The 22578-nt window shown below is 38.6% G+C and overlaps 1 protein-coding gene across 1 annotated transcript in view; it reads right to left on the bottom strand.

Annotated features, from left to right (window-relative positions):
* LOC139743448 (5-oxoprolinase-like) overlaps nucleotides 1–22578 on the bottom strand; it is a 48619-nt gene that overhangs the window by 9273 nt on the left and 16768 nt on the right. Inside the window, exons 6-19 of the mRNA XM_071653930.1 lie at nucleotides 20342–20448; nucleotides 19147–19262; nucleotides 17949–18124; nucleotides 13548–13691; nucleotides 11922–12050; nucleotides 11362–11474; nucleotides 9299–9469; nucleotides 6822–7098; nucleotides 5972–6148; nucleotides 3827–3964; nucleotides 2910–3020; nucleotides 2049–2150; nucleotides 988–1162; nucleotides 159–268 (exon numbers count right to left, since the gene is read on the bottom strand). Coding sequence (XP_071510031.1) covers nucleotides 159–268; nucleotides 988–1162; nucleotides 2049–2150; nucleotides 2910–3020; nucleotides 3827–3964; nucleotides 5972–6148; nucleotides 6822–7098; nucleotides 9299–9469; nucleotides 11362–11474; nucleotides 11922–12050; nucleotides 13548–13691; nucleotides 17949–18124; nucleotides 19147–19262; nucleotides 20342–20448 — 2046 coding nt within the window. The remainder of the gene's footprint in view (nucleotides 1–158; nucleotides 269–987; nucleotides 1163–2048; nucleotides 2151–2909; nucleotides 3021–3826; nucleotides 3965–5971; nucleotides 6149–6821; nucleotides 7099–9298; nucleotides 9470–11361; nucleotides 11475–11921; nucleotides 12051–13547; nucleotides 13692–17948; nucleotides 18125–19146; nucleotides 19263–20341; nucleotides 20449–22578) is intronic.

The following is a 22578-nucleotide window of genomic DNA, read 5'->3' as shown; positions in this document are numbered from 1 at the left end:
TAGAGAAGTCAATTTCATAGAATAAATGAGACCTTTCATATCAGCTTGACATTTTCATGTCTGCATAACAGTTAAGCAACAGTAGGAAAAAAAAAAACTCAAAGTGACAGAATAATTTTGGCAAATGAGGTTTCAAGTGGCTTGTAGATTAAAGCTACCTTTTGATTGGCTGCAACCTGAGCCTGCAGATCACTCAGGTTGTCATGGAGATTCCTAGTACCACTGGATCCTGGGTATTGGGCAGGTTTCATCAGTTCAGCCGTCACAGCTAGAGGAGTGGGGATATAGGGAAAGGTAGTGGAAGGATCAATAGGCAACTTAAATGATATATTCATATGTTTCAAAGCATATTCAAATGTGTGCTCATCTCGTTCTGACATTCTAAGTATAGTAAACAATTCTCTAACCTGTTTCATGTGATTAAAGTTAGCTTGTCTAAACCCACTGGAGTGGATTTTCCATGCATTACTTGTTTCTAGATTAGATGGACCTCTAGCAAGCTGATTTGTTGTCATGGCTAATCTTTGATAAGAAAAAAAAATATGGATGAGATTTGAGTGTAAATTCAAGGTGGTAGGGCCTACAAAATGGTATATGTCCTGTACTTCGGGCCATATTAATGAAAGAGACACAAGCAAAATTTCCCTTGCACTGATCTGAAAGGCAATTTGTGTCTCTATTTTCTAAAGTGTCCTAAAAATGTAGAAGCAACAAGGTGAGAAAATGAACAGAGGTTAGTTTTACTACACTCAACATTTATCATTTTCTCTCATGTAATGTGCATTTCACCAAAATACACACTTTATCTATCGATTTGTGAACATCATTGTTTTTCTCCATTTACCAGAAATACTCTGAAATTTCTTTTTAAACCAATTCAGGTATTTGCACTATCAAGAGGGCATCCTTCCAAAAATTTACTAACTTGCCATAAATTCCAAGAATTAGTGAACACTGGAGGATTCCAGGAACTGAATCCAAACAAACCTTCTTCCTGGAAGACGCCCGCTTTGACCAGCTTGAAAGACATGAAGATGGCACCCTCCTCGTAGATTGACTTGGAGTGAGGGGGCATCGAGCCTGGGTGGGTGCCTCCTATGTCAGCATGGTGTCCACGGCTGGCTACGTAGAAGACTGGCTTGGGCTCGCCCGGATAAAAGACCTACAGGTAGAAGGAGAGGTGATTTCACATGAACAACTCAATTGCAACTGATTGAATACTTGCCGTTTATTGACGTAAATACACACCAATTATTCTGTGTTTTAGTAGTATCCATGATAAAAAATTGTGGGCAAACACGCTTTGAGTTGGACTCAAACTAACACTTTCCTGCTAACTATAAAGGCGTTATATTCATGAGACTACTGAGCTTCCACCCTACAGCTAGTGCAGGTTCTTATCCCTCATAGCAGCAGGTACTGTGTCTTTATTCAAATTAATAAATTCTTGCATCCAGTTGTTTTTATTGAAGGTGATTGAAAAATTGGCTTTCATCAACCTAAATAAGGAACCAGGAAAGAAGTATACTGCCAGAAAAAAAAACGAAAAAAAAAACTCCTGTCCTATGGAATGATAAGAAGACGAAGCAACTCTATTTGGCAAAAGAAGTAACTGATAAGCACACTTGTGTCACACTGTACCCGAAATGTAGAAACAGATGTTTATTTAACAAGCAAAGCATCTTCAAAAAGTTCATGTTTGTTCAACCATATGTGGCAATATATGAGATCTTATCAAAAAATATAATTGTGATTATCTAGTTTGAATAAAATCCAACTGTGAACAGTGCAACAATAGAAATAAACAAATTCATAAATTCATAAATGCTCATTAATTTTTTTTTTTTTTTTCATCCAGAGTAGAGTTCCACAGCTGGAAAGAATCAAACAAACTGAAGTAACACAGTTATGTTTGATATTTCATTTTTGCCTGGTGAAACTTGCTCTAACTCACATACAGTCACCAGTGTTCTTCAAAGGAATGAGGAAATACAACAAATTATACCAGTATAACAGGTTAAGAAATGACCATTCTGAATTTTACTTACAGGAGTGATGACGGTCAGATCGGGAAGATGGCTGCCTCCGGCAACGGGGTGATTTGTGAGGATGACATCACCTTCTTTCAGGTCGTCACCAAGTTCACGCATCTGGTAGAAAGATTTGAGAATATGAACAATTTCATGGCATGATGTTTAATACAAGTGGGCAGCCAGACAACTTTCATGGCAAATTTCTTGTTTATAGGAGATTTTAAGTTCACTTTTGTTTTTTTTTTTGTTTACTTTTGTTGTGTTTTACTTTCCATTTTTTCCTTATCCATACAAAGCAAATATATCATATTCAATTTTTGTTTTTTTATTGCCCATGCAAATATGTGTCTGAATAAGAAATGATCATTAGATGAACCAGTACTGGTGTAAACCCCTCCCCATCAAAAAAGGGGAACAAAATCTGTCACCACCACAAACAAATTTTTAAAAATGAACAAATTATGCAACTTTTAAATTGACAAAAACAGGTTAATAGCTGTGAGCACCACATATGTTACCTCTGTATTATACTGTGTACGCCATATATTTCACAAGTCTAAATTTTCGCGAATCGGGACTTCCCGACAATTTCGCGAGTGGTAAAATTCGCGATCGTGGAGTCCTGTGCTGAACGGAGAAATGTATACATGTACGTCACATTCATATCGGCAGTAGAGTCAATATTTTCGCGTGTTTTTAATTTTGCGAATAGCAGATGACTCGCGAAATTCGTGAAAATAAAAATCTCGCGAAATATTCGGCGTATTCAGTTACCCTTTGTGTGCTTTGAGCGCTGAATGGCGAAGAAAATCTTATAGCTCTGTACACAGTGACAAAAGTCCCTGGCTTAGAAAGGGTTAAACAAAGAGTTCATACCTGGTACTGGACGGTCTCTTGCATGGCGCCGAGGTGGACTGGGATGTGAGGAGCGTTGGCCACCAGTCCTCCATCATGACCAAACATGGCACAGGAGAAGTCCAGGCGCTCCTACAAAAGACAAACAAACATGAGAACAATTTGTAGCAATACTACCTAATAATTTTGTGTGAAATATGTATAATTAACCTTCATGCTATTTTGTTCCTTCAAGGTTGAGGGTAAGGTGGAATAATTAAGATTATCATGCATTTGCTGAGCATAGATCTGGTAAACTCCATTCACAGGTCATGCAGTGTTTACATGTTGTGGTTGAAAGACTGCACGTGCTGAATAGAAGACAAAACAACAACTTATATTTAAAATATATATTTTCTTACATTTTGAAGAAGAAAAAACATACACATATCTTTAAACATAATAGTTGGCAGCTCTGCACTATCACTGTGCAAACAATTATCATGCTATGTATCATTTGTCTTTGAAGAACAGTATGTAATCTTTTACTTTACCATCATCATTATCTACACATATATTTTTACCAACTTCAGAGTTGCATAAATTCGTAAAAGACAGGTGCTTGAAATCAAGTGGCAAGGACCACTGTGGAGTCCTAAGAAATGAAACTAACTCTGCAGAAACAAATAGCTTGATATCATCACTCGGTTTTCCAGTAGTTTTAAAGTGGTGATCACTCTAATTTTAGGTCTAATTCTCATTATTACTTTCATGATCACCTCTAATGTTGTTGTTTCCATCATCATCATCATTCGCTCACACTGTCATCAACATTATCATCCCATCATCATCACCACCATTATCATAATCATCATCATCATCACGATCATCATCTTCATCATTGCCATCATTACTGGATGAAGATGGTGATGATGAAAATGATATTAAAGGCACCTTACCTTGATGTTGGTGGAGATGGAGGTCCTCTGGAGGACACGCCCCATCTGCTCGGCAGTGCTCATGAAGCGATGGGAGAAGATGGAGAGCTGGATGGTGTCAAGCTCCGTGCCGATCACCTTGGAGCTCCCACTGCCAACCTGGAGACAATGAGGAACATTACAAACAAACAATGCACAGTGCTGAGCATGTTGCGGTGAGGGAGCACATTGTGTAAGTGTATCTACATTGGTGTGAAAGACACAATGCAACATGCCTTACAGTGCATAGCAATGACTCCATGTCTGTCGCAGACTCCAACCCTCCCGTTTTCGAGGGGAGATCTCCCGCCGAAAACCCATTTTTGCATAATCTCTCGTTCTCCTGGTTAAGATTTCATTTCTCCCGCCCTGGCTCTTTGTCTCCCGTTGGAAAGGATTTCTTACTTATTTCTATCGTGTGTTGAAGAAAATAAGCCTTAAATAGCACCAGAGAGCACTTCGCACTTCGCACCCATCAACTTGGAGTCTCCCGTTTGCTAGGGGTTTTAGGCGGGAGAATCTCCAGATCAGAAGGTGCTTTGGGTTGGAGTCTCTGATCTGTGTTTAAGTGTATTTACTGTTTAACAGTGTGAAACACACACAATGCACCATACCTGACAGTGCACGGCAATGACTATTAAAATGTCTGTGTGTGTATTAACCATTTCTATGCCAATGAGTTCAATGTGCACAAATTTCACACATAATCCTATTGAGCGGTATCCTACTGTGGCACACAGAGGGATAAGGTATATTCACATTGGTTTAGAAAACACCATAGCACCAGATATAGCAATATCTCAATGTCATGAATTCAGCCCCAGTGAAATTGATTCACAGGAAATGTTTGCTACATACATTTATCTCTCAGATTAGAAACTCATGTGATATCAGATAACAGAACAGATCAATCAAGTTTTACACTTCACACCATGTACCAGCACTCCACAACCAAGTGACAGAGAGCAATATACACCCTGTACAATGTATAATGCTCATTTGGGGTTGTTCCCCTTGCTGTATTTAGTATTTCTCACAGTAACTGTATGCACTTCCTCCCACTAATACAACATGCAATGCAACCTTCAACATACACACTGTAACCACCTTGTGCACTACAGAACCACGATGATACTAATGCATATTACCCACTTGACATCATTTTTGTTCAAGCCAGCACCAACTCAACTGTACAATAGCATAGCTCAGTATACACAGTAATATTCTATTCACATGTTCTCTGACCACATATATTTCAGTACTGTAAAGCGAATTGGAGCTGACGGCCTTTTTTGCTGCATTAATTTTTGCCACTGGCATTTGCTGCCGGTAGTATCAACAAGAACTTTTGAATACATTTAAAGTTTACAAATCTTGGCTTCCGCGAAAATTGCAAACTTAAAATGCACGCAAACACTTCTGGTTTTACAGTAGTTGGAGAGCAGTTGGCATGTGTCAGTAGATGCTATGATGGGTGGGCTAATCTTAGGCAAGAGTTCTCAATGTCGTGATCATTGGTTGGAGTAGTATGCATGACTCTTGAATACTTATGTGAATCAGTGTATTCTTATTTCCCTGAAATGACTGCGAGTACCAGTTAAAGGGATGGTACAGTATCGGTAGAGATGAGAATTGGACTTTTAACTTTTTGCGAGATACCAAGAAAACACTTATGAAATAGTACAGAGCATACCATTTTAAGAGGAATTCAAAGTTTATTTCATGAAAATCGGGTTTGGAATGACTGAAACATCCAAAAACAAAGTAAAACAAAATGATCGTAATAAAATGTGGGTCCCACACTTTATTAGAATCGCTCTTCTTTGGATATCTCAGCCATTTCAAAACCAATTTTCATCAAATAAACATTGAATTCCTCATAGAATTACATGCTCTTTCATATTTCATCAGAGGTTTCTCATTATCTCACCAAATAACATTAGAAACCTGAAATTAGGTCTCAACCAAAACTATACGATCCCTTTAAACACTTTTCTTAAAGTTCTTATAGCACAACAGGGACACTAAAAATGATTTGCAACAGTCTTCGCACTGCATGAAACCAATGCATGTTGAACTAAATAGTTTCGAAGAAACACAAGGAATGATAAATCAGAGAACACTCACCTGGATTTTGACGTCGCCATTGTCAGTGATGGATGCCACACAGTTCGGCTCGACCAGAATGGTACTGTTCTTCTCAATCAAGATGGCCGGTCCACGGATGGTGTGGTCACATGACAGCTCCTCCAGGCGATAGATGGTGGTGTCTAACTGACCCTCCTCAAAGTAACATTTAACCACCTGTGTCATGTAGGAAGCAGTTTCAAATCTTGATGGAAAAACCTTTGCTGAGAAGCACAAATATAGTTTGATCTGAGGACATCTCAACAAACCTCCCAACCTTTCTGACAGGAAAATAGGGATGGTTTGGCTCAAAAGTACGAATGAAGGAGCCATTCCAATAGGAACGTGTAGTAAAATCATTAAAAAAAATTATTCCTATATACCCCCTGACACACTATGTGTCGCAGAAGTATAATAACAAAATTCTATTGAAACAAGAGCTGGGTGTGGTCAAAATTCAGATTCTTTTCTCCAAATTCAGAATGGTCAGGAGGTTTGTCTCAAGCACTAGATTCTGCCAACAATGTTGACATTCTTTGCGGACCCAAGGTCTACCTACATGTAAATTATCATGAATATTTCATACGCATGCATGCATTTTTTTTTTTGCTTCATATACACTAAGTTGATTGAGCTAAAGTGGTATTCACTTGTACTAATCTATAACTTAAATACCCATTCTTCACACATACAGGGAAAAATTTACTGATTATGTTGTCACTATAATGAGAATTTGAATGATTTAATCAAATTAAATTAAATAATGGTTTATTGAAATGATAAATCAAATGATCATATTATCACTACAATTATAATGATAACAGGCACAATGGATATTCCCCCTTCCCACCTTTTCAACTCTAGGGGGAGCCCCACTTGGACTCCTCTTTGTATCCATGTCAATGAACGTCTTCCCGACACCTCTCACTCGGATGTCGTCGATCACAATGCGCCGCTCCGGGATGACGAAGCCGAACTCCCTCTTGTACCTCGCCATGAAGGCTGCCAGGAAATCGCCATGGCGACTGGTGCCATCTTTGGCAGGGTATGCTGCCGGCGAGCACATGAGGGCGCAATCCGTTTTGTCATAGCGCATGTGCAGGAAAGGCTCTGTCTCTATGTGATCCCTGGTAGGTAGAAGTGAGTATATTCCATGTAACACTGTGACTATGAAATATTTCTTTTTGTGAAATTTTACACATATGTGACCCGCTACAACAAAAGGATCCAAAAGTCGGGGGAGGACAATTTTCTGAAAATGACATGATATTATTCCCTTGCTCTTCCACTTTAATTTCATATATAACACGACTCATGAAAGTATTCTGTTGCGGAGATATTGATGATTTTATTAGTGCATATCTAGTGGTTTAGGAAATCAGCGTTACGAGAAAACCGCCTTCAAAGTTTTCCTTCTGATGCTATCATGATCAAGGGGAGGCAAGACAGTTTTCAACGCTTGACAATAGAAGGCATGATCTTAGCAACCTCCACGATGTTCATTCAAGCTTAGCGCCAGCGGTCTACGCACAACCAATCAGTGACCAGGATGCCACACACCGCCCAATGAGATCACTCTCTCGTTGCTAGGGGCGGAGTATAGCTGCAGCGCTAAATCCAAATCTTCGGACATGTTTCTGTTCCGTTGAAAGTCAGAAAATCATGGCCCAGAAAAACGCTATTTCCTTGCCTTTCTTTGACAATTTGGCTGCGAAATTTTGGCAGATGATAGACGATACATTAGACTACAAAATTCTGCAAAAAAACAGAAAACCGATAGTTTTGACCGATTATGATGATCTGACTTCAAACTTGATTTTCTTGTCTCAGCCATCAGCGACTTTAGGATCCTTTTGTTGTAGTGGGTCACATATATCTGCGCAGGCAGCGCAATATGGAACAAGTACATGAAAATACACAAACAGATTAATCACACAAAATTTCCACTTTCACACAAGCATGATTTGCCGTAACTGCAGGAGACTACAACATATACAATGTCACTGGATGATGTAACATCACACAGCACTCAACTATTCACTACAAAGAACAGGCACAATACACATTGTTCCACAGTAGTATTTTCATAACAGCATACCATAAGAGTGGAAATTTTCACACATTCATATTATGATGTTTAACAATCGCAAATATAAAGGCACACAAATTTTTTGCTTGTTTTGTATATAATACTACTTTACATTTTGATTTCGCATAATTAAATATACATGAAATTTATCTTTCCTGGCCAAGCATTAAATATTACTAGTGCCCACTGTTACCGTACACTGCTAGCCGGATGGGTAACTAGATATATCGCTACGGCTACTGATATGCCTCCGCCATAATGCATGGTTCTCCTAATAGGTCTATAGTACAATGTCTTGACAATGTGTGATGACAGTTTCACACAATTGGCAAAATATTAAAATGACAGGTTTGACACAAATGTGCTGAAAGTTCACTTTCCTAGAACTAGGTTCAATTGGATGAATGATTAAAATGTCAGAGTGCAGGTATTTGGGGAACTGATGATTTTTACTTGACTTTTGACCCTTTTATAAGTTTATGCATTGAGTAATTTTCAAGGTATTGAGAAAAAGTATAATTTCAGTATCAAATGGGAAAATAGCATTATCTAAACCTGGCCTTTGACCTTTGACCTCACAGTTCCAAAGAGAATCACTGTTAGGTTGAACATGCATAAATATGTAAGTTTCATGATGATACCTTGAGTTACTTTCGAGATATGGAGGAAAAAGTGCAATTTAGCACTTTCACTTGACCTTTTACCTTTTGACCTTTGACCTTTTGGCAAGAAACTTCCCCAAAAATATATATTGGGTAATACATGCCATACATCAAGTTTAAAAAAAAAAAAACCTTCAGGCATATTGCATTTTAAGGAAAGTAGTGATATTTTGAGGAGTTGACCTTGACCTTTGACCCCCCTGACCTTTGACCCATGACCCCCAACTTCCCTAGATAATCACTGCCCACCGGTACAAGCATATATACTAAGTTCCATGAAGATACCTTGAACCATTTGCGAGATATGGAGAAAAACATGAAATTTCAATTTTTTTTTCTTCACAAAATAACCTATGACCTTTGACCTTTGACCCTGTGACCCTAAAATCCACACAAAGTATTATCCCCCAAGGATATACCCTCATACCAAGTTTGATGTAAAACCACCACACGGTTCTTGAGATATCGACAAAAACAAAACGGGACGGACGGACGGACGGACGGACGGACGGACGACCCGAAAACATAATGCCTCCGGCCACTTCGTTGCGGAGGCATAAAAATTAGGTCTCCTACCTCGCAAAGCCCTGCCCCTCCAACTCCTTCACACACTTCTGGGCGAGCTCGTCAATCCTGGCATCGATGAGCTCGAAGGCGGCCTGCTCGTAGCTCTGGGCACTCGGCTCCTGGATGTCGTGCACCACATCGGCCAGGGCCATGCCATAGGCAGACAAGATTCCAGAATACCTATTTGTAGGCAAAGGGGATGGAGACACAAAGGTGTGACATCACTCTCACTTTATCAAATCAACTGGATTAAAGGTACAATTTACCATTTGCAGATGAAACAAAAACCCAGCATTAGTGCTTCAAAATAGTTCTAAAATACGAGATAGGGATAGAAACCGCTGTAAAAATTTGAATCAGCATAATCGATGTTAAGCATTGTTAAATATACAAAATGTAAACAATAGTTATAATAAAAATGTTTCCAGACTAAACCATCTACGGCTATGGTCTAATGAGAAAAATAGTGATACCTCCTTATATTTTAGGCTTTATTGCAAAAATTTTACATGATAGGATGTTTTGTGATACAACTGACCTACACATATGCATCAAAAGCGATATCTTGCACATTACACTGCTCCCAAAGGTAAACAGCACCTTTAACAACATTTTTCTCATTTGGTGTTGTATTTTTTCATTATGATTGGTACTATGCATTTGTGGCGTTTCATATGGTAGAGTCATTCATGTATTCTCTTTTGATCATGTCTAATTGTCCGTTTCTGCAGCAGAACTGTCATGAGTCTTTGAATTGCTTTATTTATATCTGATCTGTAAATTGGCAACACATGTCAGAATATCAAGATGCCTGTTTCTCAATTGGCAAATCTTTGGAATTTCTTTCTGATACTCTGCAGATTAAGTGCATTTAACCATTTCCATTTAACCTTTATCAATTTTAAGATATGCTGTGAAATTCACGAGTGACAATCTTTTATTTTATTATTTTTTCATGCTCAAAGGATGATAATTTCTGCGGTAAAGTTCTTTCTTGACTTGATGAAGCAGAACTGAATTCCACTCCATGTCCAAAGCTGACTTAGATAAAGAGATTTGAGCCAAACAAACTGTACAGCGACAGTTCACTGAATGTAAGACAAAGAGAAGAACACTGCGAAATTGGAAAGCTTCTTGTTTTTCTGAAGCATCAATATCAATCCAATCAAATACCTAAGTAAAACGAAGAGCTATTATCCCCTAACAACTTTAACATTGGTTTGTACTTCAATTTCTTTTTTTTTTTTATAAATAGAACACACAACAAGAAATCATAGAATGCCATTATTGCCATTATCACTGCAACTCTTGAATAATGTTAAGGGATCCAATACCTAGAAGAGAACATATGCTCACATGTTTGGACACTGTCAGACAGTGCAAATATAACCTAATTAATACCCATGACAGGATTGCTAACTAGACAAAAGAGATACTTATCAACAGCGCTTTAAATACAGAACTATAAACACGCCAGTTAGTTCCACAAGCAGCACTTTCTTGTGATTAATAGGCAAGCCAACATGAAAGCGGTGCTACATGTATGTTTTCTAATTACCAAATCCTCTAATGGGTCTCAAAATTAGATTTTGAGTTGTCAGACAGTCAGTGTCATGTTGTCAGACAATTCCCATCACAACACTGTCCAATTCACACAATCATGCAAGGACCACCAGAAGGTGACAGTCGCAGAGGTAGGCAGCCAAAATGCTGTATGTACAAACATTAAAGAATGAATATGACTTCAGAGCGCCCCACACTGATGTGCAGCAATGAGGACGGAGCCAGTTGACAATGACTGATCTCCACAGCTTCGCACGTCTCCTCTACGATTTCCGCATCACAAGATGAATGATGTGGGACAGGACTGTTACACTTCAGCAAATCTTATTCTTTGGGTGTTTGTTCCTTTTAATGTGAAAACTGCTCTTACTTACTTTTTTTATTCATGAAGATAAAGAAACTGTGTGTTGTGTATGAGTCTATGGGGAGACTTGCAAGATGTAACAACTATTATTAATCTGTGTATAAAGCATATTCACATATGTATGTATGTATTTTTGGTAACTCACCTGTGTATAAAGACACTTGACATTCCAAGAGACCTTGCAATGGCACATGCATGCTGCCCTCCTGCACCCCCGAAGCAAGCTAGGATGTGACGGGACGTGTCATGACCTCTGGCCTTGAAAAGTTGAAGAGGTTGCAACATCCTTAATCAAACAATCTCAATACCTTGCTATTACTTTTAAGAAGAAGACCTGTATGCAAAGTATAACTATATTTAAGCCGTCATTCATTAAACAACAAATAACCACATGTTCTGCATGTTGTAGCCAATATGTACTTGCTGGCATGGATATCAGTGGGTCCTGTGCATGGTTTAGTGTAATGCCCATATCCTGGCCATCATGTATGGTGGTTTGCAGAGAGCAATACCAGCCAGCACTTAAGAGGAACTCCCGCTTAAACGGGAGAAAAGCTTGTTTCCTCGCCCCTCCAGATTAAGCGCCATCCACTTTATACTCTATGCCTGCACATACATACAGACATACAGACATACCAATCATTCCAGTGTTAGATTCACTACTTTCCTCAGAGCTATGAATGAACTAACATATTATATGTTTACCTGAGTGAGAGCCCTGATTGGTCGACACATTGTCTCATTGGCAACTCTGATGAACCCAATGGCCACTTCCTGTGGGGTCATGGGGTCAGTCTTGCTGTCACCTGATTGGCTGGCCAGGAACTCATTTACCTGCATACCCAACAAGAAAAACAATAACACTTTCTCTTCATCTTTCTCTCGATCTACACATGTGATATCAATCTCCACACACCAGTAACCGGATACAGTCATTACATTGTAGTTGTAAAGATGTAAAATATATGCAATCAGTGAAGCAAAATGGTATATGAGAATGTATCTCTGAAATGTGAATTGTTCACAACTTGTGATCTTTTTCTATGCCATGAAAACTTGATAATCTTGCACACTATGTCAGTAACAGCACAATTTAAAAATTTTGGTCAATACACTCCTGCACTGTACATGTAGCATATATGAGCTGCTTCCTGTTGCACCATAGACAAAGGGAGGTCATGGTATGTAATGAATAAGAACTGTACTATAAGACACTTTGAGTTTGGGAGATTCAACCAGAAATCAAATACCGCTTATAGTGAGAGCATTAGATTTGAATGACACATACCTTGCACTAAATGCAATTTAGAAGAGCAAAATATATGATTTGACTCTGAGTTTTCAACTTTTGACTGTCCGTGTATACACAGTGCTTACATCAACGAGTTGCTGTTTTGCGTGGTGTGTGTGTGTGATGGGGGGGGGGGGGGGGGAGGGTAGTTGCACTGCTTCAATACCAGCAGCTACAGTACAAACAAAGTCCTAAAAATGGTAGTCATCAAAAACATATCAAATGACTTCTTCTTTCCTTGAATTTCCAAGGACGAAGCATAATATGCAACAAACAAGGGAAAAGAGAAAAGAAAGTCTGTCCTTTGAAGTAAAGGCAATACCAGGGTGTGGGGGTATTCATATGAGATTGAAACAAAACTTCCCATATCCTCATGAAAGACAACACAACAATTTATTCATTAGAGAGCTTTTACTTTAGGATGGAAGTGCTCCAGGAAGGAGAGTTTAGCGACTACAATGCCCGTACAATCTAGTCTCATCTCTTCATTGAATGGCACTTTCATGCTTAGGACAATAGGACTGCTGGTGGTACATAACCTAGCAATTTGACGCATCAATGGACAAAGTTCAGTCTCAGTATTCCAAAGTAAGGCGTGAAAATCAATAAATTCCTTTACCTTTTAATTGTAGATCACATAACTTTGTTTCCAGATTTTAGAAATGTAAAAAGAATTACTAACTGAAAGATTATTCAGGTGAATACGATCAGTTTTGAGTCACCTACTTTCAGTGACACGTGGAAGTTTTAGCAGCGTGATGGGAGTACAGTGCTTCTGTCTACCTTCAAGACTGAATACACAAGTGGCCTAGAAAAAGGGGACAGACAGTCATCTGATTTGCACACAAGCAGATTAGTTTTGCCATCAATATACCATCCTATCACCCTAATCATCTCAATAGCTCCCAATTGACAATTTGACAGAACAGACCTACTAAAATATGAATCTCAGAATACACTTTGCCTACATGAATATTCTACTTCCGAATCAGCAGAAAGCTGAGTGCAATATATAGCAAAAACATTCCAGAAAAACAGACCTGTGCTGTAAGTCCTTCGAATGCTTGCAGGGAAGCCTCCATGTCCAGTGGCTGGTCTTCAGTCTTACCAAAGATCTTTGGGAAGTAGTCCGGCAGGAGGCGGGCCCAGCACCAGGTTGGCATCGGTAACACACAGGGGACCCCCTGGGAGGAATGCGAGGAATCAGGTGTCACAATGGAATGTACAAGTTTGCTCTATCATTTATGTACCTGCATTTCATCTTTTGTTCATCTTTCCATTATTTCTAGAAATAAGACAAAGGGAGGTCATGGTATGTAATGAATAAGAACTGTACTATAAGACACTTTGAACTTGGGAGATTCAACCAGAAATCAAATACCGCCTATAGTGAGAGCATTAGATGTGAATGACACATACCTTGTACTAAATGCATTTAGAAGAGCAAAATATATGTTTGACTTTCTAAAAGGCTGTGGTGGAATCTGCCCCCCTCCCCCCCCCCCCACCTCAACGTTTCATGCAATAAATTTGTACCCCTCAACCCCCCCCCCACAACGTTTTAATGCAATAATTTTGTAACACAAGAAGACCTCCCCATGAGGCTTCTTGACTAGTGCTCTGTTATGAAACTCATTAAAAACACACTATTTTTCCTATAAATCACTTTGACTGATTAATTTCATGCAAAATTATGGTAGAAAATTGGTCAGTGACGATTTCCAATGAAAAAAAAACCAAGAAAAAAAACAAAAGTTGAAACCAAAAATACATTAAAAAACTTCCAAAAACAATTACATATAAGAATTTAAATGACTTTTGGAAGTATCTATGATGTACAATTGTGAGACTAATTAGACTTCCAATGCTTTTAATTTAATCGATATTCTCACAATTTCTTATGACAAGAGTGTCGTGCGTGTCAAAATTTCGTCATGATCGCACCAGCGCTGACTGAGATGGGGGGGGGGGGGTGGGGGGGAGGCATCAAAAGGCTGACACCTTATCTGGTTCACAATGTAAGCCATGACAACTGTTTGTTCCCTTTTGAACAAAATCAGTAAATGAAAACATAAGAGAATGGCTTTCTACCAAGAGGGCATTTTCCATATTCCCTAAATGCCCTTCAGGTTTTGAGACAGCATGGTCTGTTGGGGAATCAGGCAGCACGAGTCAGAGATGGTGGCTACACACATGGTCACACCCTGGTGAGCTTCTTAGGCATGCTGGATGGGATTGTCCAGCTTGATCAGCTGATGGCTTTATTACTAGGCAGCCAGGTGGAATTTCATTTGCACCACTGGACACACAACCTTGATTCTCTCATGAGATTGTCACACATTTAGCTTTGCACCACAACCTGCACAGCAGGGCAGGGATTAACATACTGTGAAAGATATGGTGTGAATCAGAAAATATTGCTTCGAGTGGGGTGGCTATGCCTTAGACATTGCTTCTCAGATAAGACAGTCCTATTTTCATGCTTGTTCACAATCTTCAATACCTTCACAAAGTAAAAGGTAGTTGAAGGGGCAAGAATTCATCATCACCATCATTATCATTGTAATCTTCATCACTACTCATCATCATCATCATCACATCACCATCATCATCATCATCATCATCATCTTCATCATCACATCTCCACCAACATCATCAATCATCATCATCAACATCATCTTCATCATCACCATCTCCATCTTCATCACACCATCATCGTCACATTACGACCATCATCACCATCACCATCATCATCATCACCATCTCCTTCACCATCTCCTTCACCATCATCATCATCATCATCATCATCATCATCATCATCATCATCATCATCATCATCATCATCATCATCATCATCATCATCATCTTCAATTTCACATCATCATCATCACCATCATTATCAACTCCATTCCCATCACCAGCACAACTGTTTCTGTTATCCTGAGGGGCTCACCTTTCCTGTAACACGTTGGCCCGGGGTGTGCCCCAGCTGACTCCGGTCCAACAACAAACATCCCTGAGCGGAAGAACAGTCTTGACCCTCCTCCCGCTGCTACTGTGTGATATCCAGCTGAAATCAAGATCACAGCATAGAAATGCTTCATGATATTTTGTTTAAAAGTGTATATCGTCGCTGATTGTAGATATGAGGTCTTGTCGCCCCAGCGACGATTTGCTATAGGTTTGAAAGTGACCCATTTCCTCAAACAGTATCATATCCAGACAGCACAAATTATTAGTACAAAGTAGCTTTGTATACTACTTTAAACATATTTTCTGGATACTTAAGTTATATTCATCTTTTCCTTGCTGGCCTTAAAAATAGCTTTACATACCACTTTAAACATATTTTCTGGACACTCAAACAGTATCATACAGCACAGAGTATTAGTACAAAATAGCTTTATATACCACTTTAAATATATTTTCTGGATACGTTCATCTTTTCTTGCTGACCTTAAAAATAGCTTTACATACTCCTTAAACATATTTTCTGGACACTTAAAGTTATATTCATCTTTTCTTGCTGAACTTAAAGACTTCTTCAAATCTTTGGAGTGATGGTCGTCAATATGGCATGTCCCATCTCATGATATATAAAATTTGAGAGATTTAGCTTGAAGTTTGGAAATAAATATTAGATACATGTCCTCCTGAAGGGCACTGCCACTAATCTTGTGTATTTCCAAAGGAGAGCACATTCTCCTCACCTGTGGAGCTTGGATTGTCACTCCAGCCGTGGTGGTCTCAAAAACATGCTCATACTCTCCCGCATACCGACTCACATCGGTGGAGGTTCCTGCGGTGCGGAAATTTCAGCCAAGAATGAATTTAAATTAAGGTTAGCTGGGTTAGGACATTGCAAATAAACAGGGGCTGATACAGTAGTGCTCATGAATGAAAAACAAACTTGATCAGGATATATGTTAATGAATTCAGAGAGATTAAAATTTATGCAATTACAAGAGCAGATGTACACATGATCAAAAAATATTGTTCATACAATCCATCATCAATATTACGCTTTTAAGCGGCAAAATCATCATAGGCTTATTGGCACTGTCCTTTGTCATCATAGTTGTTTTTCTACAATCATCTTTGCTTAACAGCAAAGATATCATCATTTTATCTTCTATGGTGACATCATTAGCCACCTTTGCCACCTGTTTTCTACTTTGCCCCCTTCCCATTATCACCATCTCATGCAATTATAATTTATCACTATTGGTACTTCCAAAGGTGAGCTTGCTCAGTCTGTGACATGTCCACCCACCACACAGGAAACATGTGGTTCACAACCCTGAATGACCCACTGAGCCAATATCATGTGATCTGCTGTCATGTGGTCTGTCACATGGTAAAGCACTCTGTACCATTGATGAGGCATACAGTGAAGGTCACATGTATGAGAGAGTCACAAGTCATGCGTGCAAACAACTCCACAAAGCCTGGGTGAAAACTTGAGTGAAGTGTTCCACTCCAAACACACTACACAGGCATATGAGTGGATTCAATGGAGCCTTCATGGTCTATCCGTTAGTGGCAAGTATGTATCCAGCATGATCAAGTATAATGTTTAAGGAGACACTGGGCAGCTTCAAAAGCATTTTGCTATTCTTTGATCATCATCACTGCCCAAATACTGTGGTCATTGTGGCGTGCTCACCTCCCATGTCAAATCCTATCACAGGCAGACTGGACACTCGATTGTATGTGGTCAGTGCATGGCCTACTACTCCGCCGGCCGGCCCTGAGAGAATAGCTCTAGACCCGTTGAACCTGACATGGAAAATACAACAAAAATACATATGGTAATTTATTTCTCAATGCCAACAAGGAATGGTTTGGGTTACGTTTAGAGTTCAGAGTAGTGTAGAGTCAGGGTTATGCTTAATTTTTCTCACAAAGTCTTTCTAATTAGAAAACTTTATTGCATAGATAAGGCTGGGAGAATGTTCTTGAGAGAATGTAAATGCCAGGGGGTGTGATGACTTAAATAACCAGTGAACGTAACTTTTAAGGGAACATTTCGAATGAAATAAATGCACATGATATAAACACAACAAAAACAACACTGACAAATTCATATGCATGTGAACATGCATACCAACCAGCACAGGCAACAGAAAAAAATGAAAATGTAAAAACTCTATTAACACCTTCACACTAGAGGCTAAATCTCAGGTACTTGTATGCATGGCAAAGATTGAGAATGTATCAGATCAAAATGTATTTGTGGGAATGGGGAGGGGTGGAAAGGTTGCCAGCTTGACATGATGTTGACTGCTACAGTACAGCTTCTCTTCTTACATACTGTAAAACAAGAAATGTCCATGTGCATTTTAATTTTGCAAATTTAGCGAGAGCCAAGATTCATGAAATCAAAATGCATGCAAAGGTTCTGGTCTACACTATTGCATTGAAAGCCAGAAGCGATTCACAGAAACTTCATGCCGTGAAAAAGGCCATCGGCTCCAATTCGCAAAAATGTCTTTCTTTACAGTAATAGATGGTGACATGAAGAGAACCTGCTTGTCTTTGAGATTGTCTTTGAAACCTGAGGAGAAGCTGCTGACGTAGGACTTGATGCAGGGAGTGAGGTAGGCATCAGCACAGGCTACAACAGAACAGAGAGAAGGGAAGGAGTACTGAACCTGGTCCATTTCAATTCCAAATATGTGTTGAATTTCAATCTGGTTTATGGTTTCATTTCACTTTCAATCTCGTTTTCATTTTTTCAAATGGATTTTACTTTAATTTTACTTTAATATTTCAAATTGATTTCAATTTCAATTTCACTTTTCATACTGATTCTGCTTCCATTTCATTTTCATTTTGAATCAAATGTAAATGTCAATTTCACTTTCGTTACTTATCTTAATTTCAGTATCATTTTTTATCATATCCAATCGCTGAATAGAATGAGGTGGGAATTGGCAAGTGTATGGATTGAAGCATAACACATGATTTTATATTTCATTGACCTTTCTTTTTACTTTTGAAAATATTTTGAAATATCTAAAATGGGCAGATTTGTCAAATAGGTTCATTTTTTGTTTATTTCACACAAATGTGCTATCAAAGTGTGTGAGAAACCATGATTGTTGCAAGGCTGTGAAAAAAAAAGGTTGGAATTTCCTCTCCCCAGGTTTTTATCAAAGGTAATGCTGTAACTGAATTTTTATTAAACCTCTAAGAATAAAAAAAAAAACTTAAATGATTGGCAGTGCATGTACATAGGTTGCAGTGGGTGAAGACAACAGCTAGATGCTTTTTGTGTCCTAGTTTTGGCAGTATACACTGTGACATCATACACTTTCTTTGTAAAATCAAACTACAGTATAGTGAAAATGGCATTATGATAAATACATGTAGATAAACATACACTTGTACAATAATGACATCAATATGGTACTACTGTGATTTTAGCTGCAACACTGACATCACATAGAATGATAGTGGCGGTGATTATCTTCATCTTTACTGTCATAATCATCATCATAATCCTCTACATCAATATTACTATGACTACAAAGCTTATAAACAATGTAACAAAATATTAAATAAGTTGACACATCTCACTAGGCTAAAATGTGAGAGAGATGAGTAAATACATCCTTGAAGGACATCTGAACTGACCAGTGTATCCCCTGGGTACTATCTTCACCATTGGCATAATGCTGCCGGACAGAGACACATGTTGGAAGCCCATCGCTAGAGCAAGGTCGCCGACCTCTCGCTCGTGATCTTCAAACCTGCAGGAGATAGTGACATTTGGGACTTTATCCACCATCCTCTAAACACTAAAATGGGATGAAGATGTCTTAATTTCATCTTATGATGGTACTTTACAATATATGAAGGAGGGTTTGAACCTCCTTGAAAGATTCTGTTTTTCTACTTTGATGATAGTCATGCCATGACCAAAATCTACCACTTCTCAATCATCTCATACAAGCTGCATCCTATTTGTAATTCCTATCCCTACTGACGATATATTTTAATCTAATCAATCAGCAGGCTATCTGTTCATGTGAATGTTATATGACACTGATTGCAAACACACACTCACACACACAAACAATACACACACACACACACACACACACACACAACGTACAAACACAAATCCAAAAAATCCAAAATGAAATGTAGGCATATAAGATAACTCATATGAATCTTAATTTTGCTTAGGGGAAAATCATTTTCATATGATTATACTATCATACTATCCATTTGACCCCAAGTGTAGCTACATTCCTTTTGGCTACTTCTGAGAGATCTTTCTGCAAGCTTAAAATCACAATATCAGTACCAATACCTTCTTTTTTTCTTGGCATTTTATAGTATGAGCTGTGATGACTGACATTAAATGTCATCATTATTCTTATTATACTGCATACCAATTCAATGTAACAATGAATTAGGGTATTCAGGGTAAACAAATACATATCTGTGCACTTCAGTTATTCACTTTAAAATGGTGCATTTTCTATGATGTACATTGTACATGCACTTTTCAAGGTGGTGCTTGTTCTATCACACCTACCAGGTATTCAAGACTACTGATGCATTGCAAGACACACAATCATGTAACTGCATGAATTTCTGTCTATTCATTAAGGAGTATGTGTCTTTGATGAAACAGAACAGCACATGAGGCTAACGAACTATGCATTCATCAAACACACACTTTTTATAATACATTCAAGATCAAACACTATCTTGAAAGTGTTTCATCCATTGTCTTTTATACTGAATTCTGCTTCCATTTCTCTCCGTATCTTCTTCATCACACCTCTAAGTGGGGAGATGATGCGGTCTGTCTACTTACATGTATGAATGCATCAGTACGACAGCTAAGCTTTTGATCCCTTTGTCCAGTACCCTTTGTAGATCCTTCCTCAGCTCAGCTGTGTCCACACTGCTCCATTCTAACAGCTGTGATAGAATCACGATCATACAACAGACGTCACGGGCGTGTGAACGCAGCATGTGCTGTGCAATAATCAATGTCTGTACTGTACACACAGTCAACAGCTCCAAATTTCAGTCCATTACAGCAACATCTTTGAAGGTGTGTTGGTATTTTCTTTAAAGAAAGTCACATGTTGTTCACTTGCCAATGGAGGCAGAGTTAGATTGAGGAAAATTCCTCAGCATCATTTTAAATCATTACCTGTCTGCTTACCACTATGGTCATTGTGAACGATTATCATATTTACAAAAAATTTAAGATCAAATTTTGACAATCTGTCACTTTCTAGTCAAGGAATTGACGACATTCCAATCTTTTTGAAATCACTATTTTTTATATAAAAACAAGGAAAAGTAGAAATTACGCGGTGCGTAAAATATGTCCCCGCCGGAAGTAGCATTTAGTATCAAAATGTACTATATAGGTCAAAAGATCAAGGTCAAAGGTCAAAGACGTCAAAGGTCAACATTCTGTGTAGAAGTTTTGAAGCCCTCACCTACGTGTGTAGTGCCATCACATAAAGCAAACGGAATCGAAATCCGGTTAGAAATGGCGAAGGAGTAGCATTTTGTAGCCAATGTACAATATAGGTAAAAAATCAAGGTCAAAGGTAAAAAATCAAGGTCAAAGGTCAAAGAAGTCAAAGGTCAAAATTCTGTGTAGAAGTTTTGAAGCCCTCACCTAGTGCCATCACATAAAGCAAACGGAATCGAAATCGGGTTAGAAATGGCGAAGGAGTAGCATTTTGTAGCAAAATGTACAATACAGGTCAAAAAATCAAGGTCAAAGGTCAAAGAAGTCAAAGGTCAAAATTCTGTGTAGAAGTGTTGAAGCCCTCACCTAGTGCCATCACATAAAGCAAACGGAATCGAAATCGGGTTAGAAATGGCGAAGGAGTAGCATTTTGTAGCAAAATGTACAATATAGGTCAAAAAATCAAGGTCAAAGGTCAAAGAAGTCAAAGGTCAAAATTCTGTGTAGAAGTTTTGAAGCCCTCACCTAGTGCCATCACATAAAGCAAACGGAATCAAAATCGGGTTAGAAATGGCGAAGGAGTAGCATTTTGTAGCAAAATGTACAATACAGGTCAAAAATCAAGGTCAAAGGTCAAAGAAGTCAAAGGTCAAAATTCTGTGTACAAGTTTTGAAGCCCTCACCTAGTGCCATCACATAAAGCAAACGGAATCGAAATCGGGTTAGAAATGGCGAAGGAGTAGCATTTTGTAGCAAAATGTACAATATAGGTCAAAGGTCAAGGTCAAAGGTCACGACTGAAATTCTGTGTAGAAGTTTCAAAGCTCCCATGTAGTGCTATCATATAAAGCAAACAGAATCAAAATTGGCTCATAAATGACAGAGAAGTAGCAAATTGAAGATTTTGATCACACACGGACGCACACACGGACGGACGGACGGACGGACGGACACACGGACGGACACACGGACACACACACGTACGGAGCCCGTTTCATAGTCCCCTGCTCGAACTCGTTCGGCGGGGACAATTAGCACCAGTAGAACCTCTGAAAGGTATATTTTCTCCTGACAGAATATAAAAACCAGAAAATTTCTCATTTTGCAAGAACTTATATTGTACCTACGTTCAAAGAAGCTTGAACAGTTATTCAGTTGGTTTTCTGCAACAATCGGAGTTGATTTGTATAAAGCTGTTGCTAGAAGAATTTGACTTATCAAACAATCTGCAATGATTTGTGAATGAGGGCTTTTGCCCTTTAAAATTAGAGGGATTTAAGTCCCAACACTGTCAGAGCATTTCAACACAACACAGTTCAATGATTCTATGGGCAAGGCTGAAGATGCCATCCTAGGTCATGTGGGCCATGAAAAAATGTGCAACCATTAAAAAAAGAGGACAGCAATTGAATATAAAAAGTGGATTGCTCAAAATTGATAAAAATACAGGGAATGTATGACAATGTGACTATGCTTTTTGATTTTCAGCAAAATACTTCCATGAATAACTCTCAGTAATTTACATTCTGGTAGTAAAACCTTGTCCTTCAAAAAGTGGGGGCAACATGAATTCAACTATGTCTTTTCTTTTTTTTGAAATAAAGAAAGAACAATATAGT

The sequence above is a fragment of the Diadema antillarum genome, unplaced genomic scaffold (assembly GCF_040938485.1).
Source record: "Diadema antillarum isolate AM-2024a unplaced genomic scaffold, OU_Dant_1.0 seq00001083_RagTag, whole genome shotgun sequence".
Classification (NCBI taxonomy): domain Eukaryota; kingdom Metazoa; phylum Echinodermata; class Echinoidea; order Diadematoida; family Diadematidae; genus Diadema; species Diadema antillarum.
This window is presented reverse-complemented; position numbering and strand designations above follow the sequence as displayed.